The following is a 24,857-nucleotide window of genomic DNA, read 5'->3' on the forward strand; positions in this document are numbered from 1 at the left end:
CAAAATGGAGTAAAAATTGTACGAAACTAAAACTTAATTTGACTTTAAAAATATGAATATATATAAAAAATAGATAAATTATTAACTAAAATTGCATGAGATTATTTTGATTTGTCTTTTGATAGTGTCATTATTGAACGAATATTATAGTACTTAAAATTCTAATTGGATTTTTATGTTTGGAAATCTCAAGTGTTATTCGTATATTAAAATTACAACAAATGGTATAAAATATTGGACTAAACAATTTAATCAACCCCATAGTGCTATTTTTTTGTTGTTTTTTTCGTTTTGGTTGCTGACATTTCGCTAAAAATTAAACTAAATTTTAAATAACAAAAACTCGAGTAGTTGGGCTTAATGGAAATGTCAATTCAAATTGCTGAAATGTATATACAAAACGAGTGTGTGTTATTTGGAGCTGTTGCAAGTTTGAATTGTTTACGCAATTGATATGCTTAGCCTAAGAATGGATATAAGTTTCTTTGGAGCAGTGTGAGATTTTATGTAACAACAATATCTTTGGTCATAACAATATTATTCTGTTATCAAATTCATCAATTTGAATTCATAATTACTCCATTTTAACGACAGTCTCGCGCTCAACGCCATGTTTGCGTCCAAATTCGTTTAGTTGCTGCTGTGCCACAGCATGCAACGCATAGTTGGCAAACTGTTGCTGTTGCTGCTGCTGTTGCTGCTGGCGATGATAGGCTTCTAGTTCGTAGTGCTCATCGATCGATGTTGCACGGCTTAGCAGCATGTCATCATGTTGCTGTTGCTGATGTTGGAGCTGTTGCTGATGCTGCTGTTGATGGTGCTCCAATTGCTCCATTTTTATGATGCTCGGTTGCTCCTCATCGGTCAGATGATTCAGATAGTAGGGCGACGAGGAGCGACCACTCAGCGCCGACTTACACAAGGGCATCTCCGTCTGACCAAGCGCCTGCTGTTGATATGGATTTTGCAGACTGATAATGTTGCTGCTGCTGTTGTTGCTGTTGAGACTCAGTGAGGATAGTGTGTTCGATGCCGTTGTCTGTGTTGTTGTTGTTGTGATGGCAGCCAATTGCTTGCTGGTGGTGGTGCTGCTGCTGTTGTTGCTGCTGCTGTTGGTGGTTGCCTCCGATTTGATCGCTGTGTTGATCGCCGCCGCCGCAGCCGCCGCTGCTGCTGCAGCTGCTGCTGCTGCCGTAATTGAGTTCGGCATCAGGTGTTGCATAAGTTGCTGCTGTGCCAATAATTGTTGGTCGCTGTTGCTGCTGCTGTTGTTGTTGTTGCTGTTGCTGTTGCTGCTGCTGTTGCTGCTCAATTGCTGAGCTTGCAGATATTTCTGAATAATTTGTTTGTTATTTTCATTGCTGCTGTTGTTGTTGTTGTTATGATTAAACAATGTGTTGTTGTTATTATTGTGAAGCTGCGTGGGCGATGGCGTCGAGTACATGGATTGGGACATGGCAGATGTTGGTGTGTTAGGTGAGTGTTGCATGCTGCATGGTTGCTGTTGCTGCTGCTGCTGCAATTGCATGTTAATGGGCGACATTTGGTAGGAGGATGTGGGCGACATGTCCAGGCCAGCACAGAGCTGTTGCTGCTGTTGTTGGGATGTTGCATTGGGTGATAATGAGGAGGATGCCATGCTTTGTGGTGAGCTGGCCGCTGATGAATGTTGCTCAGTGCTTAGCTGTTGTTGCTGGAGCTGTTGCTGCGATGCATATGACATGTATGTAAGTGGTTTCATTTCTGACACAACGAGACGAGTACAAAAAATAGAAAGAGAGAGAGAGAAAGCAGACATCACAAGTTAGGCATGCGTGCAACACAAAGTGAAAGAATGAATGCAAAATTATTCTCTCAGTTTTCTAAACAACTCAACTCACCATCATTGACATCCATTTGTTGCTGCCCATGACCTTCCAGTTGCATTGCCACACTGTGGCAAGCACTGGCATTGCTGCTCATCAATGCAGCCTGTGAGGAGCGCATCTTTTTCGACTTCTCGCTCTTGGTGCCCTTCGGCTTGCGTTTGCGTTTCTATCAAAGAATTGAAGAGTTACGAAATTAGTTACAGAGCTCAACTATATTCCAAGTATGTCACTCACCTGTATCGTGTCCTTCTTCATGGTCAAAGGACGCACCACGTTGTGTAGCTTAAAGTACAGGCCACAGGCATTGCAAACGGGCTCTCCGCCTGGATTCCGACGCCACAGTGATGTGTAGCTGGTCTGGCAATTGGAGCAGGACATGCCAGCACGTCTCGAAGCGCTCTGTAGAATTCAAATTCGCGAATTAGTGAGTGTCGCAGTGTAACAGTATATGTGTGAGTGTGTGTGAGTTGGGAGAGTGTGGTTATTCGTTCTAAAAACTTTTGCTTTTGATGTGGAACAACATTTTCATTTTAAATGGAAAAACAGTTCTAGCTAAAAACCAAACAAACCAAACAACGGTTAGTAAAAAGAATATAACACATGCAGTACAACCAAACTAACTAAAAATTAATTAAAAATATATTCAAGCTATGTAAATATCAAAAATTATAAAATCTGCAATGTCTATTTTAATATAGCAAGCAGTAAACTATATTTTGATTATATCATATGCATATATAATTTACAAATGAATTATTAAGCAATTTTTAATTCTATCATCTATCTATCATATCATTATTTACTTTTCATAAGTAACAAATGTTAGTGTTAGTGTTAGTTTTCTGAATAAATACGAGCTACTCTTTGTACAATAGTATTTAATAAGTTAATTAATTAGTTGGAGTTGGAGATTTGTGTTAATTTGGTTTAAGTTGGTTTTTACTTGGTTTGGTTTATGGCATTTATATTGGTTTTGGTTGCTTGGTTCGATACGGGTATTGGTTTGGTACTAGTATTGGTATTGGTATTGGTATTGGTATTGGTATTGGTATTGATATTGGTATTTTTATTTGGTTTGGCTGTTTGGCTATTCGTAATTAATGGGGACGACCTACCAAGCGTCTCGAATTGGCGCGGCTAACGTGCTCGTGGTCGTCGAGCGGCGATGAAGTCGTTGTCGCTGACGTTGAGCCGTGTCCGGCAATGGCACCGACACCGGCACCGGCGCTGGAACCGGATCCGGAACCAGAACCAGAACCGGCAGCGCTGTTGGCATTTGTAGATGCTGCCTTACTGCGGCTACTTGTGGCCACATTAAATGGGTAGCTCTTATAGAAATCCCCGCCTGATTCAGCGGCCACTGTAATAATGCAATTAGAATTTGTTGTAATGAAGGAAAACGTTGTTGTTGTTTTTGTTTTAAATTTTTGTTGTTGGTTGTTGTTGTTGATATTTAAATTATTTGTTGTTTGGGGGTTTTTGAGGCATACACAACTAATTAGTGCTGGACTAATATAATAAATTCAATTAATTTTCTCTTTATGCATTTCTTGGTTCCATAATTTTTTTAGATTCAGATTTCAACGAAAGAAGCGAGAACGTTGCACGCAACTGCAGCCTGGCTGGCGGATTTCTATAAGTTCATTTAGCCCATTATTATTCAAGGATCTAAGGATCTCTATCATGCTCCTCCCAGATAAATCGGCTATTAACATCTATAATTGATCTCTGTTTTTTTTTCTGTTCTTTGACAAATTTTGTTCCACACAAAAGCAAATGTTTAACTGATTTGTTTTATGTTGGTTTTTGATTTGTTAGTAATACTTGGTTTGAAAATTGTTGTTGTTGTTTGAGGTTGTAGTTGTTATAGTTGTGGTTGTGGTGTTGACATTTACCAATCTTCTAGGCTGTTTAATTAGTGGTCGATTCATGCCGTTCATTTTATGATACAAGCCGCAGGCATTGCATAAATAGTGTCCCGTGTTATCCCTTCGCCATAATGGGGTTGAAATCGCACCACAATTGACACATTCTCGCCCCTCAGTGAAAAAATCGGCATCGAGCAATGCTTTGGAAATTTGAAGTATAGAATTAAATCGAAAATTGTTGTATTTGCAATATTTTTGGATTGTAACTTTTTTTTTTAGATTTTTTTGTTTTTAAGTATGTGTGTGTGGATGTGTGACAAACGTTTTTGAATTTGTTCTTTTTGTTATTATTATAGTATTATATTATTTTATTTGTTGATTATTATTTATTTAGATATTCATAAGACTGTTTGTTGTGTTGTTTGTTTTTGTAGTTTTGTTTTTTTGTTCGATTTCAAGAGTTGATAAAAAATTAATTGAATTTATTATACGTTATACTTAAGATCAATGTTTATAGAATATATAAATTATAAATAACTTAATGGGTATAGAATTATTCTCAAATATGCTATACGAAAGAAATTGTATTCGTAAATATAGAAATAATAAAAAAAAGAATGTTTTTAATAAACAAAAATTCTACTATTCTATACTTTATTCTGGTTCTTAAGGTTCTTTCAAAATGTATGTATTGATCCTTTTCCAAAACCCGCTCAGACAAACGAACAGTTGGCACCAATTGCTGTGTCTGGCCGAGGTTTGCACAGGTTACGCAAATAGCTGACGACTATTTGGTGTGAAATTCTACCTAGAACTGGGTCGAGGATTTTTGGTTTTGTGGCTCGACTTATGCCTAGACTAGACCTAACAACTATTGTGTATATAGCATATTGCGGCACTTACTTGCTGTTAATGACGCCGAGGCGGAGAGATGTGCGGCATTGGCGGCCAAGAAGCGTGCAGGATCAACGCCAGCGTTGGCAACACCATCGACAACCGCTGCAGCGGCAGCAGCTGCCACAGCGCGTCCATTGCGTATCACATTGGTCACTGCAGCACCTCCGCCGCCGCCCAACTGAGCCTGACTGTTGCCACTGGGCGCGTAGCTAATTGGCTCATAATGACCTGGCCAGGCATCGCTCTGCAACGAGAGGAGACAGGAGAGAGGAAGAGGAAGAGAAGTCAGCAAATTGAAGGAATTGGAGCTACACTCTTTTCTTGATTTGTCGACTTACATGTGCGCGGTAATTGGCCAGCGATGCGTAGCCAGCACGTTCAGCGCTGCTGCCAGATCCATTGGCCACGCCACTGCCATATCCAGCACCTCCGCTGGCGGGTGCAATGCGCTGAAAGGCGGGCAAGGTGCCACCACCGCCACCGCCACCGCCACCGCCGTGGCCACTGTGGCTGCTCTTGGGCGAGCCATAGCCATCGTCCAGCAGCGAACTGTGCCCGGTGGCTCCAGTTGCTGTTGAGCCGCTGGTGTGGAGTAGACCTACAGGACCTGGACTGTTGCTGGTGGAGTTGTGATGCTGATGATGTTGCTGCAGTTGCTGTTGCTGCTGGTGCTGGTGATGTTGCTGTTGCATGTGAGTGGGTGAGGCCACTGTCTGCATGCCATATTGCATGCCATTGGCGGCGGAGGCAAGCAGAGGACCTGCATAGACAGAGCTGCAAAGATTTGAAATTATATGCGTTTATTAATATTAACTCGTTAAAATTGCCTTCAATTATTTGCATAATTTAACTGCCACATTACCTATAGCAGTAGTTCTTCAAATACATATTATTATAATTGGAAAAAAACATGTTTTCTTTATTTATTTATTTTTTTTTTATTTCAAAAGTTTAGTTCTAAGCTTTGTACACTTCTTGCGCGCTTAAAACCGCTTGCTTGGCATTTGATCGCGATTTGTGGGCGTTTTTTTCTGTTTACAGCTGCTGTTAAGTTGAGCAAAGTGTTGCTGTTAGTGTTAAAGGGCTGTGACAGCTGATGTAAAACAAAACTGCTAATTAACATTGCTGTGCATTGTTTACATTACAGAACTATAACGTTCTCATTGTTGTTGCTGGACCACCAAGCGTCCACTTTTGACATGTTTATGAGCCGAAATTAATACATTCGTGTGTGTATGTGTGAGAGTGTGCACATGTGTGTCGTGCATAAAAGTTTTAATTAAAAGTAAAAGCCGTTAGCTGTTTTTGTTTATTCCACTCAAATTCCCCAAGAGGCTGCTAAACGGTAGCCTATGCAAATATTTTCGCTACACTTGGCCGCAAGAGTCGATTTTTTTGGAATTATTGTGGCATAAACAAATCAACGGAACACAAAACATAAACTGCTAACTGGACATTTGTCTGTATGTTGATGTGGATCGGAAGTTGATCACGAAAAGTGTGGCAAAGCTAAAGAGTTCTTCATTAACACATGTACATCCCAGCACACACACATACACTTATACATGCAACAAGCAGATGAAGCTATACAGTTAGCACAGAAAAACAATTGAAAATCAATAGTTAAATATTCTCCATTGTCTTTTACAACCCTTTTTGATCGATAATTCAAAATACAATTCTAATTTTTATGAGCTTTTAAGCTGGACCCGATTAAAACGATGGCGACGACGATTCCGAATACGATTCACATAAACCACCCGCGAGGTCAAGCGGGAATCAGGAAGACGAAAACAATCGAAAATTTCGAGGCACATATATTTTGTTATTTTCTTTTTTATGTTTTTTCCAAAGTCACAAATACAGTCAACTGGTCAGACGATACAACAACCGAAACGGGGCACGCGCGTTTGCATAATGACTTGAGTCGGGTTTAGTTTTATGCCAATGCAGTTGACTCTGCCGACGCGCTGTCTTGCTGTCGGCGTCGCTGCCGCGTCGCCAGTTAACTGTTCTGCGACTGCAATTGCGACTGTGTAAGTCAGGGCAAAAAATCTCAACAAGATGCGCCGATATACTATATACAAACATATATGCAGCGTACATATGTCACTATTCATATGCATATGCATGTTAAACACTTCTGTGTGAAATACAAAACAATAACAGCCACAAACATTTACAACAAAATCCCCCAAATGATGCAAATAAAAACAACTATAGGCAACGAAGTGGCGTCAAAGAGTATGTGTAATCTGTCGTTCTGTTGACCTACTTTTATGATCTATTGTTCCTGGCATAAAACAAAACTGACCAACATTACAAATCATTAGATCAGAAACTCTATAAAAATAAACAATAAATTAAAAAAATCAATTTCTCTTCTTTAAATTCCCTTTAAATGCTAAAGTTTTCATATTATCCAAACACCAACATCATCTGAAAAATTTTTAAAAGCCTTTCAATATCATTGAAAAACAGAATACTTTGTCGTATGGACACATAAGGCTTTGTAGAACTATTCTAATCTATGCAAGAATTTAGAAATATCGCAGAACTTTATTTGACAGTCGTTTGCAATTATTTCTGGATGCACGCGCTCACTGATAACAGCAAAAACAACAACTAAAAAGCATGACAAATCTTTGAATATAATAATTAAAATTGCCATATACTACCATACATATTATACAAACAGACATACTATATAGTATAACCAGCAGTTATAATATGGTGTACATATGAGATGTCGCACGCTGTTTGGCAACGTTCTCGGTATATAGGAAGTGCCAAGACAATAAAAATGCACGATATTATTTTATCGTTGTTCGCTTAGTTATTGTTGCTACAGTTGTTGTTGTTGTTGTTGTTGTTGTTGTTGCTATAGTACATATTGCTGTTTGCTGCAGGTGAGTATTTCGCGCAGACTTCTTGTTTTCCATATAGAATATGTGAGCTTACCGCCGTATCTCATATCTTCTTCTGGTTTCTGCACAACTAAACTGACCAAAAGTCACATACGTGCGCTCGTCACCCAAACCGCACTCCGTCCGGTCTGTCCAGATGGGCCCAAATGCCACTAGAACTTAGCAGATATGAAGATGGTTGAAGTGACTTGGTTGAGCTCATAGAACAATGGCCCAGTTATGCAGTGGGTGCTGAATAGCAGCTAAGCTTTTGTTACTAATTATAGAAAACAGTTTATGGAAGATAAAACCTAACATATAGACTTAGACTTGAGTAAGAAGTTAGGCGCGTATTTAAAATATATATTAAGATTAAAAAAATTAAATTATTTATATTAAAGACTTTATTTGTATAGCTTAAAGATTTTGCAAACAAAAACAACTAATTGAATATTACTTTCTGACATGAGCATATTTTATGAACCATGTAAAGCTGACAATGCGTCAAATAAACATTGAAAACTAATTGAAAATTGTGTAATACTCGTAACACCAAGTAAATTTAGATGTTATACATATGCATTATATACGAGTATATAGCTCGTAAGTATGTATGTAAAACACGTTTTCCAATTAAAACACACGAAAAAAAAAAACACAATTTGCTAGGAATACTATAATGAGAGAGAGAATGAGGGAAAAATAAAATATGATGCGGCCCCAACTGGCATTGTGCGGGTCTACTTAGCTATTGAGCTTTTTCCCGAGAGGCTCGTCGTCTCATTTGCGCAGGGTAGCCACCTTAATGGAATTGTGGAGCTATGTATTGGGGCTGTACTGAGTCAGTTGGCGAATTGTTGTTGTGAGCCAATTTGAGTTGTTTGAAGCTGTTCGTTTTACGTCTTGTTACAGTTCGTTTTCTATGTCAGAAGGTGGCTTTGAATTACTCAGGCACAGTCTCAGTCCCAGTCCCAGTCCCAGTGACGATCGCAGTCTGTGTAATCATAGGTACTCGAATATATTCAAAGACCGGCGGTATCCTCACACACTCGGTTTGCAACCGAATATGCAGAACAATTTAGAAAAATGCGCTTGAACTGCATTTTGCATAATGCAGCTTGGCTTCAGCTTATATTCGAGTTGTTTGCCGCATTATGCGGGTCATGCCCCCCTTAGCCATATGCCACATTTGAATAGTTTTCGTGTGGCACGTGCGTGGCCCAAAACATTGACACGTGTTGCAGCTCGCCGTTTAACCAGCATGACTCCCAGTCTCTGCTGTCTGATGTCTGCTGTGTTTTGCTACACTTGGCCACATTCTAAGGGCCGTCGAGTTAGTCAACTAGGCAAAAATCCACCTCATCCCCAAGAATATATATATGTTTATATATGTTTGTATGTGTATATGTGTGAATCAGTCTAGTTGACTATGTGCAACTTGGGGGCAGTCTCATGAGTCAGCATTGCGAGCGATCAGCGAACGTTTACCCAAAGTTAACTCACTAATATCCACAATTAGCACACTGCATTTGTTTTTTGTTTATGAAATTGGAGCGATCGCTTCGTTTATGATATTTCGCTTGACTCTGCCTTTTTTCGGGAGGAACTGAAGCACTGAATGACTGAATGACTGACTGACTGCTTGACTGCAAATCGCGTATGCGAAATTGTAAACGAATTTGTGGAAATACTCATACATAAATAAGAGTACACAAACTGCATATTTTTTATTGTGATTTCTCTATTTTGTGATCGGAATCCCTCGAAATGCTTATAAAACGGTTACAAAATCTATATTTAGAACAGCAGTGATCTAATCGATGAAAGGCAGAGAATCGGCCAATGGTTTATGTATTTTATTTATATTTATTATATTTAAATTTATTATAGAAATGGAACTGTTCCGGATTTATAAATGTACAAAAATGCGCGACACATTTATTTACAATAATATTAATAGTATATTATATAGAGAATTTTACTATTTTAAAGTATATATAAAAAAATTAAATAAAAAGTGCAATCAAAGATAAATGATAAAGATAAAGCAGTTTACTAAATTCTGACAGTTACTGATTTTAAATTTTAAATATTCGACGTTTATTAAAATGTTCTTAACTGATCTTAGCTTATTACCCCGAGTTATAACCTGCCTCACTATATATATACATATTATTCAAATGTTCTGCATAGCGAAATGCGACAAAAAACAGAAAGAAACCAACTGTATGAAAACAAATGTCGAAAAACATTCCAAAGTCAGGGAAAACAGGCAACTGGGTACGAAGCTCCCGCAGTAAAAGATGCACAACATGGAACAGATTTGTTTAGCCTGACCATAGGAATGCATACTTATATACCAGATTTATAGGAAAGTATATAGGCATAAGTGTATTTACTGCTATTTCGTATGTAGAAAGCAAACCACCTGAGAATGTCGTAAGTGAATGTATTCCAAGTTGTAGAGCTTTTAAGTCCGAGGTGTGGGAGCGAAGTCGAACTCTAGGCAAAGCAACAAGTGCAACAATTGTGACATTTACGTTTTTATGAGTATGACGAACTAATAGAGAAACGTAACAAAAATCAAAAGTCAGAGAACAACAAAAATAAAAGAACAACACAAACAGAAGAAAATAACATGAATCAGAAACCGACAGCGACAACGACAACGACAACGACACCAGCGACAACAATCGCTGATCATGACTTTTGGATGTGCGAATCGTCGAAGCGACGCTACGATTTTCATCGAAAGGCACGTGCGAGGCGGGGGTTTAATAATGAGCTCATGCTACAGCGATACCTGGGGGATTTAACTGTTAATGGGGTGTCAACTCACCTGCTCTGCAGCACGGGGCTGAGCTGTGTGCTAAAGAAGCTGCCGTGCTCCGGCGACAGGCTGCCATAGCTGTCCCTGTGAAGACCGCTGCTGGGTGGGGCACTTGTCAATTGGGTGAAACTGTGCAACGTTGCCACATCGCTGGCATGGGCAGACAATGTGTGCGATGGCGACGGTGAATCGCCACCCACCGAACTGGCCGAATTGTTGTGATGATGATGATGATGCAGCGACTGCTGCTGCAGTTGTTGTTGGTGCTGCTGATGTTGGTGCTGGGGCAGTTGATGGTGATGCAGATTTTGTTGTTGCTGCTGCTGTTGCAACAGCTGGTCGTGTGTCATCGAATACATAGCAGCATTTGCCTCCTTCAACACTTGCAGATCGGACACGGATGTCAGCATATGATAGCTGGAAGTGTGATTATCGTCGAAGCATTCGTCCTTCAGCGTATCCTGAATGACCTCATCGATGTTGGGCGTGCTGTGTGTGGTGTGTGCAATCACAGAGTTGGCTGCCGCTGCTGTGGCCACAGCAACCACATGTTGCTGCAGCTGTTGTTCGTGTGTGCTGGGCGAAAGGGCGCCACCAATACCGCCACCGCTACCGCCCCCGCCGCCATAAACGCTGTAAAGCGCAAAGTTGTTGCGCATTATGGGATCCGTGCTGTTGCTGCCGCTTAACGGCTGCTCGTAGAGATGCGAATGCGAATGTGGATGCGGATGCGGATGGTAAGGAAAGTGCAGCAAATGCGGTGCTGTTGCTGTCAGTGCATACAATTCGCTCTTCTCCTGCTGCTGTTGTTGTTGCTGACTGTTTTGGATTGCAACAGCGTTGGCTGCTGCTGCTGCTGTTGCCGCGCTGCTGCTGGTCAAATCGTAAGCACAATTGTTGTAGGCCAACCAGCCGGCGTGCTGTTGTTGTTGCTGTTGCTGTTGCTGTTCCTGTTGCTGCTGCTGCTGGGTTAGGATTTGATGTTGTAGAAATTGATGCTGCTCATATATTTGCTGCTGCTGCTCTACTTGTTGCAATTGCTGTTGCTCTTGCTGTTGTTGCTGCTGCTGATGCTGATAGTTGGCTATTATCACCGAGTTGTTTAGACCGCGATAATGCAACGGTAGCTCAGTGATTGTTGTTGTTTCTGCTGCTGCTGCTGCTGATGATGCTGCTGTTTGTTCTTGCTCATTTGCTTCACTTTTGATTTTGTTGTCAACACTTTCACTCGCGTCACTCTGCTGATTATTATTTATCACTACAACCGGCAAATTTGTTGCTGTCGTTGTTGCGGTGCTTTCGTCACTTATCTCACTTTTGCACTTATCAACGATTTTGTAATATTTATCACTAGTTGGTACTGCCGTAGTTAATGTTTTTGCTGTAGTTTCTAGCTTTGACTCGTTCTCTATTTTGGACTCGACTTGATCAATATTGATACTCGAATTTGCTGTTTCGTCTCCAACAATTTTATTTGGACTGTTGCCTAAAATCTGTTGATGTTGTTGCTGCTCATAAACAAACTCATTCGACGCTGCCGCACTGATCGTTGTTGTTATTGTTTCGGGCACTCGTGTTGTAGTAGTTAATGCGGTTGCTTGGGTCGGGGTAACCGTTTGCTTCGCTGTTTCACTGGCAACTGATGGCTGAGCCTTCGACTCAAGTGTCGACGATAAATTCGCTGTGGCAAGCGGCGACAACGACGACAAGAACGACGACGACGACGTCGGCTTCGGCGTCGCTGCCTTAGCTCGCTGTATTTGCTGCTGTTGTTGTACCAGTAGTTGTTGTTGTTTACGCGCGTCGCTGTCGCTGCCGACGTCGGCGTTCTCCTGCGCCTCTATTGTCGTCTCTTTCGCGGCAACTGCCTGTTGCGCTTGACCGAATGCGAATACAACGGTGGCTTTTGCATTTGTTGATCCTTTCGCCTTGTCGCTCATCGCCATACCCTTCGGTACTGTCGGCTTTTTGGTATTAGAAAGCGATTTAGAATATTTGCTTTTCATATTTGCGGCGTTCGTCAATAAATCGCTAGACCCCCGCGAAACCACGGCACTCTTATCCTTTTCCTTGCTCTTGCTAACCTTAGTCATGACTTTGCCACTCTCTACTAGTGAGTGCACAAACAACTGAGCTGAACTTGCCGCTTTCTAAGTTCAGCTTTACTTTCTTAGGCAAGCTCTCTTGCTCGCCTAGGCGTTTGTTCTAAATAATCCGCGGTGAACAACGTACGTGTCCGAGTCCGGCGCGTTTTTTATACAAACTGAGCTGAAGCACACGCTTAATTTCGAAACGAACAAAAATCATAAAAAAAGTGTTTTTAAAACGCAACTATAGAAATAATTAAGTATGTATGTGTGCTCACAAGCCTTACACACATTCATCTATGTGTATGGATTAAGCACAAAAGCAAATCTCAACATCCCACACACTCTCTGGCGTACTCTTTCGCTCTCTCTTTTGGAACTCTTCTTGCTTATTTCATTCATACAATTAAATTTTGTGCTTTGTACTTTGAATATGCATTTGCTTTGCTCCACATGTCGTTACCATAATCATAATCATTATGATTGTTTCGTTTGCTGTACAGCTTCTAACGCCTGCGCTCAGCAGCAGCAGCAGCTCCCCCAGTCACAGTCGCAGAAGTAACAACAATAACAGCTAGACTTGGCGCTCACATTGATGGGTTGCTTGCCTGGCCGCTCATTGCTTTCTGTTTTCGTTCTCTTTGAATATCACTCTCTGCGTGCGCTCTCTTCCTTCATTACTGTTGGCTTGGCTGCAACAACAGTGCTTGTTGTGCTTGCTAGCAGGCAACGGACCTTATCGCACATACGACTTGCTTGGACAATCTGTCACTTGCTCTCTCATTCGCTCTCGCTCCAGCAGCGCGTCAGTTTTAAGCAACGCCTCTCAAACTCAATACAACGTACAGAGGGAGGCAGACCGAGCCGGGCCTGTTTAGGCATTCTTCGTTGTTATTGTTGTTTCACTGCTTGGGTGTATTGTTATTGTTGTGGTTAATGTCGTTGTTGTGGTTGGCTGTTACGAGCGTGCATGCACACACATTCTTACGAATGTACATATACATACAAATAATTGTATGTAGAAATGTGCATTGTGTAAGTCTAGCATTTAAAATTTAACAACAATTTAAGCTAATGTAGCAGCAGCCGTTTGAGACCCCCAACAGATAAAGAAATTTAATTCCACAGAATATGTTCATATATTATTTATCTTTCCCAAGTGATATTAGTATAAATATGTAAATTTGCTTGAAAGCAAACAATAGATCTAATAATTCTATTTGTTGACGAACTTTTGTTAATAGTGAAATCTATGTATATATCTCATCTCTTCGTGGCGAGCTTACTAGCATGTTTTAACTTGCTAGGAAGAAAGTCTATGGCTGGGACGAGTATAAGTCTCTTCTGAAGTCCGACAAGAAAATGATCCGCTCATCTAAAAGGTCCTCATAGAGAGCCTTTTGCTCAGACCTGGACAACATTAAAGACACCTCCAGGCTGAGGAAGCTGCTGGCCAAGCAGGCTTCTAGTCAGAGTCTGCTCAAGTTGGGCAATGGAGTGTGGACGGAGAGCAGCGCCTAAACTCTTGAGGCATTGCTCTCAGCTCATTTCCCGGGATGTATTTGAACAGCGAATTATGACTAGCAGCTCTTTCCTAGACTCCCAGTTATCGCTATTGACTCCTTTGCAAAGGTAAGGTCGCCCGGTCTCGATAGACTTGCACCTGCGATGGTGCAAGCCAGCAAATCTACGATTGTTCATGGTTATCGGAGATTTACACGGAGTCCCTCCCATAGTGTCATATCCCCACTCTTTGGAGGACCTCTAAGGCCATTTTCATGCCTAAGGCGGGCAAATGCAGCCATGTGGTCCCAGCCCAACCTCTTTCCTGCTAAATACTTTGGAGAAGCTACTTGATTTGCACATCAGAAGCAATTCATTGGATCAGCTTCATTTCACGGCTACCATCCAGGATGCTGCTGGTTTTTTGTCAAAAATGCATCCATACTGTGCGACTTTTGAGACAAAGACACGCTCCACCGGTACAACTACGGATCTCCACTGGTCTATACTTTGCCCTTAGTAAGGCAGTCGGTTCTACCTTTGTTAAATTTTCATATATTTTTACAAGTAAAGTATTCTTTGTAAAAAAGTTTTTGGAAACTTTCTAAGCAAGTTTCCCAAGCCATCTTTGAATAGCTGAAATTATTGTAGTTGCTACAATTAGTTAAATTCCTCAGGTACCCCACTAACGAGTCAGTCATTTGTTTTGTTGTGGATAATAATATAGAAGCTGGGCGGATTCTAAAGGCAACTCTTTCTAATTATGCGTAAAATTTTAATATGTGGAACAAGGTCGAGAACAGAAAATTAAATTTTTCAAAATTTTAAACAACATGCGTACTTGTAGAGAGGAACATAAAATATCATACGAGACGCGTGTAGAATTACACAAGTCACGGCAAGGATCTGCTTGGGAGCTGGATCCAGAGCTCAAGGCGCCGTGAGAAAATGAAAGCAGAAAGACCGCACTTTTCATTTTAAAGAGAGTCTTCCTTTCACTTGTGTTGGATCGCCAGATCGCTGAATCTTTCGCCAATTCCCCCGAGACGACGCGCCAAAAAGATAAAAAAAAGTCATAAAAATCTATGTTGGATGACGACATTGGGTCTAAGTACTTGAGAGACATTTGAATAGTTGATTACAATACTAGAACCAAGCACGGTCGTAAAAAGATTTTGGGTAGCCCTATGGATACATAGTATTTTAATGGCATTTTTATCGTTATTTGAATAGGTAGCACCAACGATCTGTACAAACATTTCGACAACCTTTTTTTTTTTGATTTCAAAACTAAAGACAAAATATAATGTGGCAACACGTCAAGTGGGTCGCACAAATAATACACAAAAATAATTTCAAAATTGGTTGCAATTTATGTGTTTATTTCTGTTGATGGAGTGATTTTACTTAATTACAAATAACTTCAGTCTTATCCATTTATTAGAAATGATCTTTTAAAAGCAAAACTTATAAAAAAAAAATATTAGGTATTTGTGATGATAGTTTAGGTTATGAAAATTACTTAAACATCTGTGTCATATAATTCCATGGTCCAGAACCAAAGAACAATCGTTGAATATCCATGTCGATGATTATAATGTTGTAACGCTCATGTCTTTTAAGGAAAGTGGTTTCCCAATCTCCAACATGACAGCCTCCTTCGCAATCACAGCCATTACGGTTGCATGGTCCCTTGCCGCAGTAGTTATCGGTTCTTTTCATTGCTATTCCATTAGCGCAAATCCTAATAATACAGCCATGACGCGAATTCTCGCCTCCAACTACTTCACAGGGGTTTCCAGTGACATTATACTTGATAATCATGGCTTTTTGACAGCAAATTGATTCAGCTACAGTTATCAAACAGCATAGAGCAGTGGCAATGACCAACCAATTTGATTTCATTTCTTTTGACTATTTTGATGTGTACAAATTTTGAATTTAATTTATAAATATTTAATAAACACAACTAATCAATATACAATCAATACACGAATTTGCTACTTCGTCGAACGTCAACGTCGAAAAACGAACACGCACTGACGAAAGCTTTTGCGGACGAGACTATCTTTATAATTGTATCATGGCGGCAACAACAACTATGTGTATGGATTAAGCACAAAAGCAAATCTCAATCTCCCTCACACTCTCTGGCGTACTCTTTCGCTCTCTCTTTTGGAACTCTTCTTGCTTATTTCATTCATACAATTAAATTTTGTGCTTTGTACTTTGAATATGCATTTGCTTTGCTCCACATGTCGTTACCATAATCATAATCATTATGCTTGTTTCGTTTGCTGTACAGCTTCTAGCGCCTGCGCTCAGCAGCAGCAACAGCACCCCCAGTCGCAGTCGCAGAAGTAACAACAATAACAGCTAAACTTGGCGCTCACATTGATGGGTTGCTTGCCTGGCCGCTCATTGCTTATTGTTTTCGTTCTCTTTGAATATCACTCTCTGCGTGCGCTCTCTTCCTTCATTACTGTTGTTACTTGGCTGCAACGACAGTGCTTGTTGTGCTTGCTAGCAGGCAACGGACCTTATCGCACATACGACTTGCTTGGACAATCTGTCACTTGCTCTCTCATTCGCTCTCGCTCCAGCAGCGCGTCAGTTTTAAGCAACGCCTCTCAAACTCAATACAACGTACAGAGGGAGGCAGACCGAGCCGGGCCTGTTTAGGCATTCTTCGTTGTTATTGTTGTTTCACTGCTTGGGAGTGTTGTTATTGTTGTGGTTAATGTCGTTGTTGTGGTTGGCTGTTACGAGCGTGCATGCACACACATTCTTACGAATGTACATATACATACAAATAATTGTATGTAGAAATGTGCATTGTGTAAGTCTAGCATTTAAAATTAAACAACAATTTAAGCTAATGTAGCAGCAACCGTTTGAGACCGCCAACAGATAAAGAAATTGAATTCCACAGAATATGTGCATATATTATTAATGACTCTGAACATCTAAAAGCAATCACAAAATATTTGAAGAATTCACTTTAACGAAAACGTTCTAAATCACGAGAAAATTTTAAACAAACTAAACCTATATTAGGCATGTAAAAACCGATACGAAAAAAGTCAGTTGGAAATGTAAAAAACCTGAATGACAGTGGAAATAGGCTATAAGTCTATAAGATACAAAAAATCTTCCTTTTGATCACTCAAGAGTGATATTACGATAAATATGTAAGTTTGCCTGAAAGCAAACAATAATTGTAATAATTTTATGTTCTCTAATTGGTTATTTGTTATGCTAATTTTTTGACGAACTTTTGTTAAATTTTCATATATTTTTACAAGTAAACTATACTTTATATACACAATAATATAGAAGCTGGGCGGATTGTAAAGGCAACTCTTTCTACAATAATTATGCGTAAAATTTTAATATGTGGAACAAGGCCGAGAAACGAAAATTAAATTTTTCAAAATTTTAAACAACATGCGTACTTGTAAGAGACGCGTGTAGAATTACACAAGTCACGGCAAGGATCTGCTTGGGAGCTAGATCCAGAGCTCAAGGCGCCGTGAGAAAATGAAAGCAGAAAGACCGCACTTTTCATTTTAAAGAGAGTCTTTCTTTCACTTGTGCTGGATCGCCAGATCGCTGAATCTTTCGCCAATTCTCGAGACGGCGCGCCAAAAAGACGAGGAAAAGTCATAAAAATCTTTGTTGGATGACGACAGTGGGTCTATGTACTTGAGAGTCATTCTAATAGCTGATTACAATACAGTTATACTTGAACCAAGCATGGTCGTAAAAAGATTTTGGGTAGCCCTATGGATACATAGTGTTTTAATGGCATTTTTATCGTTATTTGAACGATCTGTTTGGACATTTCGACAACATTTTTATGATTCCAAAACTAAGGAAAAAATAAAATGTGGCAACACGTCAAGTGGGTCGGCTCATTGAACACGACGTTCCTCTGATTTCATTTAACCTTTGTGGCAATTTGAAAATTATATGTTATTAAAAAATCAAAAGTACAACAAAATAAAATTATTCAAAATGCTTCGATACTGATAACGCGAACAGATCGCAAAGCGCAAAGTTAACAGCCGGGCAACGAGTCTCATCCCGTCACATCGTCTCGGGGCCTGTGACTACTTAGTTTTGAGTCTTGTGACGGGGCCGGACACATGCCAGAGGAGCCGACGTACGATTTTTGTTTACACTTTGGAATAGCAGTTCTACTACATACACACATACTTGTTTATATATTACATTTCATAAATAAGTACTATATGTATTTTATATGCACGAGTATGTGTGTTTAACCTTATTATAATATGCTTAGCATATTCCTCTATATGTATACATATGTATGTATACAATTCTTCATTTTTGGTTGTTCAAATGTTCTGCCTCATTAAGAAATTTTCAATTTATTTAAAATACAAATGGAATAATTTTATATATGTACGCATAAGTATGTGATTCCATTTTCAATATTGGGCTCGTAGGTTGCATGTGTCTGTGATTTATACGGAACTTTAACCTTAAACTTGCACAGACGTCACATATTTGTTAACACGCGATCGATGCATGCCTTATAAGTCTTGTTATAGAAATTAACAGGCAAGTTACTTATGAATTCGCTATGTTACAAATTTAATCCATATTTTATTTCGAAATCTAATTAAGAGTGTAATATTTATTTGATATATTTTCACATTCCCAAGCTTATAAAATTTTTGTTTTGAAACAGATATAATTTTGTTGTTTAAGTACGCCAATTGCCCCATAGACCACAAAGCCTAACCCACATGCCAGACTTGAAGTTCTCACAGTTGACACCTAGAACAGCGTACGTTATGCTTTGTTGGGTCCGATAAGGAGTTGCTTACCGTTGTAGATGGCTTATAAACAAAATGCATTGAGTACAAATGCTAATAACGGTAAATGACCTCAAAACAACTACCAATAAAATACCCAGTGCCCGTATGTAAATTGTTACTAGTCAAGTCAGGGTTAAAACTCGAAGCAAGGCAAGCTTGAAAGTGCGTGTCAACAAACAAATCTGTGGCATAAATCATCAATGGGCCGTGGAAAGTGTCAGGCAACACAAGTGCTACATGCTAATGATGTGATTTATTAGTTGTAAGTCATTTTGTGTGTATCCCAAAAGGATAATGTTTATGCTGCGAGGTGCTGTGTTTCACACTCGAATAGCATTGGTCAATGGAGCATAGCGTAGCACAGTTCATCTTTAAAATCTCAAATGCCCCATGAAAACGCAGAAAACACATAAAAGCAAATGAGAAACCTTGGGTAAAAAAAAAATATATAGAAATAATGAGCTAATGCGTTTTTTATAAGCTGAGTATATAAAACCAAAGAAATTTCGAAATTAAGCAAGCAATAAATACCCTTATGCACAAGAGTATAGTATATATGTATGTAGCATTTTTGTATATCCCATGAGACGTGGAACATGCATATTCCGTCGATATTTATGTGTGGCGCACACTTAAGCCATCGGCTCAACATTATTTTGACATATTTATGGTCCCCGAAATGGGTTTCTTTTTTCCTGCCCCAACTAACAAGTGTCAAGTACACCAAGCTCGCACACCAAAAAATAAAGAAGAACGCATCTCACATGTCATGGTCGTTGACGTATTTATGCATTTTTAATATTTCAAGCAAATGATATTATCCTTCGACTGGTTATCGTGTGCCCTAAACATTATTTCGCACTTAAAGTGCACTGATCTTCAGATACAATTATCAGGATCGTTATCTGGTAGGATTATGACCAATATGGCCAACCATTCTACTACTTCATGGCCTTTTAATAATATCAATTAAACCGCCACTCCAAGTCAAGTGCCTTGCGGTCTGGCTGCTGTCTTCAATGCCCAAAAAGAGAGGTCGCTCTTATCTGGACCACTTTACGACTCCTAAGAACAACTGCTTAACACTATTTTAATTGCAAGGCTTTTGGTTTGCTATCTTCTTAAGTTGCGTGATAAGGACATTTTCGGTTGACATCTATTAAATGTAATACATATTTACTTAATGTCTATATCTCAGTTATTAAAACATGATCCCAGTTAAGAACTTATATTTCTTAAATTTGCAATTTTTATCTACATTTGTTTTTGGTAAAATTATGACTTTAAGTTCATGTCCAAGTTGCTAGTACTTATACAACATTTTTTAATTAACAAAAAATAATAATCTTAAGAGCTTAATAATTTTCTTACATATTTTGTTTTGTAAGGAGTAAATATTATTAAGGGGTCTATTTACATTCATTGTTTTTCTGTTCGCAATTTTCTGCAGCTATATAAAGTCACATTAATACATTCAATAGGTAAACAACTTTCAGCAAATTACCCAATCAACTTAACTAATTTCTAATATCAACAATGAAACCCAAGAGCATGCGCCAGAGTTGAGCTGAGCATCGAACACATTATACAAATAAACAGTCTACCCAAGACTTCAAGGGACTTGAAATCTTGATGTAATATTACTTACACATTTGATGCACATTTCGGATTTAGAGAGTTTTTCCCACAGGCAAAGTAAACAGCACTTGAACCTATTTAAATAGTCGTCATATTAAAAACTGTCAAAAAGCCACGATCAAACCAAACTGATCATCACTAATCGAGGCGTCGGCCATTTGCCATGGGAATGTCAACCAGGTAGATGATGTCTCACTCTCTCTTTCTCTCTCTCTCTCGGCTAGGTAACCGGCAAGGCCAATTTGTCGAAAGGTAAATACCGAAAGATAGAAACACGCGCCGACAGGATCAGGATTGATCATGACAAGAAAAGGAAAACACATCCACACACATACATTGTACATTGTCCAGTTGTTGTTTGTGTTGTTTATTACTCGTGAGCAACCGCACGAGGTTTGCTAGGTACATGAAAAGAAATGACCATCACTGAGGTCTGTCTACCTTTCGGTCTCGTCATCCATGGTTGGCATAGTCGTCGAACTACGTGCCAAAGCAAATAAACAAAATGCTCATAAATTTGTTTTGGCTGACTGCGTCAAGCGAAAATTTATTTTCCTTTCTTTGTGTAGATGTTATATAATTTTGAATATTGGTGTTTTTGTTTCAGTTGTGTTATACCTGGCGCTGTCTAATTAGGGCGTCTACTTTAAGTGCTGGTTTTTTACCAAAATGCTTCTTTGATGATCGAGTTGCTGTTATTTTTAGTAAACGATGACTAATTAAATTGCTACTTAAAAAATATATAAATATATTCAAGATTTGTAATATTATTAATATAATACATTTTATAAATTTATAAATAAAAATAAATTTGTACGTTATTACTCAACTAAAATGTAATAATAAAAGAATTCAAATTGTTTCTACTCAAAACATATGCGTTTTATACATTTTATTACATTTTGATTAGTTTGGATTAAATTTATGTAACATAAATAGATGTTAGGTAGAAATATGAACCTTTACAGATATTACCCAAAAACATTTTATTACTAAAATGTAAAAAAATATCGGATGATACATTATTTCAGTAATTTCAATCGAGCAGTGTCACTTCCTTGACCACGTGCCAGTGGTTTAGTCATTTTTTAGAATTACCACATTAAAAACCCATTTGTAAGTGAAAACTGTTCATTCATCAGCAACCAGGGAATTTCCCGTCCAAATTTGTGAATGAAAACCAAAGGAAGCACAGTCTGAGAACATGCCAAATGGAACTCATTAATTTTTTATGCTGCAAACATAGGGACTACCATTTGGCAGTGAAAGCAAGGTTCGGTTTGGGTAATTAAACTCAGTTTATAATGTAAACCAACCAATGGACGAACAACTTTGTCTGCGTCTGGGTCTTCGTCTTCGTCAGCGTCACCGTCACCGTCAACGTCTTGGTCATATCCTGTTAAACACATTACGAACAGGTAGAGTCCAACAGGTACTTCAGGGCAGAGACACGCGCTGTCAATGAGAATGATGCCTCCAAATAGAGCAATATGTGCTATAGAGTAGTAGGTGCGGTCTGCTGGGCCTGGGCTATATGGATCCTAGATATTGGCTCACTTTGTGTGCTATTAAGTGCACAAATGTATCTTTGTATCTGGTGTCTGTCTGTCAAGTCGCATGTTTGAGTTGAAGTTTGAGTTTGCTGTTTGTCTTTCGGAATTTCACAAAATTCCTTTTATATGCTACAATTTTTCTGTCTTGTTTTGTTTTTTTTTTTTTTTGTTTTAATGTTTAATTTGAGTTTGAGTTTGTACACGAACATGTGTCTCTACATCCCATCTACGTCTCGTTGCGGTCATGTAAATTGTGTGTTCCGTGATTTTGGATCGTCTTCGTCTTTTTGCGGTATTTGTTGTCGCGGTTTCTTCCATTGTTCTTAAACAAACGAATTTATATTGTGGATGTTCTGTTTGCCATTCATTTTACAAGAATATGTCATCCTGCTGCACGTGTTAATGTTTGCGTAGAGTTCGAGTCGTGCTTTCCAAGAGAAATCAGAGCACCATATCTGTAGTATATATGTATGTATGCACATATATGTATCTAATCAATTGATGTACTTTACTTTTTCTAGAAACTTTTCAATTTGCTATAAAATGCACATACTAAGATGTAGAAGCACATTTACTTATTATTAGTTGATATTATAAATGACTGAACTTTGACAGGAAGTCACAAGAGCCCAAGCGATTCTGTATACTTTTGTATACATACTTATTTACTTGTACACATATTTATTAAATTACATACAGACAGTATATGCATATATGTATGTATTTCTTTTGTTTTCAAATTTTTTCGAGGCGACGCGGCAACAACGCCTTTTTTTTCCACAATATAACATATATTATACTCCCATACTTATATGCCAGGGGCCTATTGATAAGGCTGTCGTTGCCCGTCGACCGCACACCAACACACTCGCAACACTCGCTCACACAGATGTACAATACAACAAGCCGACGACCACAGTTTTTGCTATGGTCGCAGATCGGCTTCGAGCGTATAACACATTTAAATACATTTTGTACACAAATACTTATATGTGGAGCACTTGCGCCTTTCTCTGCCCCATCCCCTGCCCTCCAGCCATGCCCCTACTCAATGCAAACGCTCGTCTTTGAACCCATCCCCATCCCCCGCCAGCAGCCACGTTCCCAGCGACAAATACGCCTCCGCCTGCTCCATGGCAATTACTCAGAGTACTCAGAGTACTCACAGCTCGTAGCTATGTAGCTATGTAGCTGTGCTTTTGGGTTCGTTGCTCGTCATGCTGGTTTCATGTGATCGTCATAATTACACATATATTTCTAGAAATGTACATAATATTCAATTTATTTGTACATATTTAGTAAAATACACACTACTTGCAAATTTCTGGTTTCTGTTTTGAGTTCTAGTAGCGAATAAATATCGAAATATATATATATATCGACAAGGATGTAATTGAGTAGCAATAAATAAAAACAACTTAGTCCACTTTTATACCATAGTTTGCTGTAGAATTTAACAATCATTTTAAAGTTGAAAACTAGGTTTTCATATTATAAATGTTAACCACACCATGAGTGCTTTATGAAAATAGTAATGTAAACAGATTACAAGAGAACTTTTCATATTTAATTGCAAGTATGCGTAAGCCACTCTTCGAATTTAACATACATACGTACAAAAATAGAACTCTTGGATACTTACAATGTGTTGTTAATGCTGACCAGGCACGTGAGTCATTATTACTCGTGTAAAGTACGGATATGGGAATAACTGGAATTGATTGGATGGACAGTAATCCACGGTTAACTCAAGATCTGTTGCGCTCATTATGAGGGGCGTTTGACGTGGACACATGTGGTCGATCCGACAATCGTTGGGTAATGATGAGTTTGCTGTGCGCCGGTTAACGTCACCGGAGACTCAGGGCATCTGGCATTCGATCACGTATGCGAATGTTAAGCAAGCGTTAAATTTTGAAAATTTCCTCGTGTGTATGTGTGTAGATTTCGTAGGCGTTAACCTTGTTTATGCGACCGCATAAATGTGTCACAGAGGGCCGCAAAGGCAAAGCCAAGCTACTCGTACCACGGACGGAATGTCAACTCTTTCGGGGTTTCCGGGCGCCCCTTGGCTGTTGGTTAAACTCGCTGCATTTTGTGGTCAAATATTTTCGCCATAGCTGATTTCCATACAGATGGATTTTCCATGCGCCGGCGCATCATTTTTTTCCCCTATCGAGTAGTTTTTCACGTTAAAAATTTTGTGTTGCACGCCCACAAGAGTTTCGTTGTGATTATCACCAGGGCCCGGCCCACAAAGAAAGCTGGATTGGACAACCGGAAAATGGGACACGGGAAGCGGGGCACCGGAGTCGGGACACGGGACACGGAAGAGGGATGACGACACCCGCATCTGTAGGTGCGATCCGTGCGAGCTGAAGCGATCCGAGCGGCGACTTACTACTACAACTTTTCAAATGCTACTCGTGAGACTGAGACCCCGGTCTCACCAAAGCAATACGAGTAAAATATTCTTGATTAAAACTTATCAGAGCACATTTCATATCACCTTTTCAAAAACGCAACACACAAACAGCAGCAGCAACAACAACAACAACAACAGTAAACAACACCCAATGAGTAACACTCGTCAGCTCGGTAGCAACTTTATTATCGGAGAAACGGTCGAACTCGTTCCCTGGTCACTGTTCCCTGTATAGTTTGGCTGACTCTCTGATTGGACGAACGCAGCCCGCAAGATATGGCTATCTGAGCCCAGACCATTGACCACCCAGCCCCACAGACGCCACACGCAAGCGGGAAAGAGAGAGGGAGAGAGAGAGAGATATATATAGGTTGAGTGTGTCAACGAGAGAGGGAGAGAGGAGACCAAACCCGATTTGATTAAGTTGCATCACGC

At 39.4% G+C, this 24,857-nt stretch overlaps 1 protein-coding gene across 6 annotated transcripts; it reads right to left on the reverse strand.

Annotated features, from left to right (window-relative positions):
- LOC132787566 (box A-binding factor) lies at positions 1 to 24,425 on the reverse strand. Of its 6 annotated transcripts, none has more exons than XM_060794690.1 (8): positions 23,640 to 24,425; positions 10,379 to 12,649; positions 4,972 to 5,407; positions 4,640 to 4,877; positions 3,764 to 3,936; positions 2,103 to 2,267; positions 1,881 to 2,034; positions 1 to 1,743 (listed from the first exon to the last, which is right to left on the reverse strand). In XM_060794690.1, the coding sequence occupies exons 2-8, from the start codon at positions 12,460 to 12,462 to the stop codon at positions 575 to 577; spliced, it is 4,419 nt and encodes a 1,472-aa protein (XP_060650673.1). In that variant the 5' UTR covers positions 12,463 to 12,649; positions 23,640 to 24,425; the 3' UTR covers positions 1 to 574. The 6 variants fall into 6 exon arrangements, with proteins under 6 accessions (XP_060650673.1, XP_060650674.1, XP_060650672.1 ...); XM_060794691.1 differs by lacking the exon at positions 3,764 to 3,936 and adding an exon at positions 2,984 to 3,228 and having other exon boundaries at positions 3 to 1,743; positions 10,379 to 12,333; positions 23,640 to 24,424; XM_060794689.1 differs by lacking the exon at positions 3,764 to 3,936 and adding an exon at positions 2,984 to 3,228 and having other exon boundaries at positions 3 to 1,743; positions 23,640 to 24,424.
- Between the last annotated feature and the right edge of the window lie 432 nt (positions 24,426 to 24,857).

Source organism: Drosophila nasuta, chromosome 2R, assembly GCF_023558535.2.
Source record: "Drosophila nasuta strain 15112-1781.00 chromosome 2R, ASM2355853v1, whole genome shotgun sequence".
NCBI classification, from domain to species: domain Eukaryota; kingdom Metazoa; phylum Arthropoda; class Insecta; order Diptera; family Drosophilidae; genus Drosophila; species Drosophila nasuta.

Excerpts from the sequence above, each read along its gene's own strand:
- LOC132787566 (XM_060794689.1), bottom strand. The coding sequence starts at position 12,462 with ATGACTAAGGTTAGCAAGAGCAAGGAAAAGGATAAGAGTGCCGTGGTT. Across the intron at positions 4,878-4,971 it reads TGGCCAATTACCGCGCACAT|AGCGATGCCTGGCCAGGTCA; the intron begins GTAAGTCGACAA and ends CTCTCGTTGCAG. Across the intron at positions 2,268-2,983 it reads GCGCCAATTCGAGACGCTTG|AGCGCTTCGAGACGTGCTGG; the intron begins GTAGGTCGTCCC and ends TGAATTCTACAG.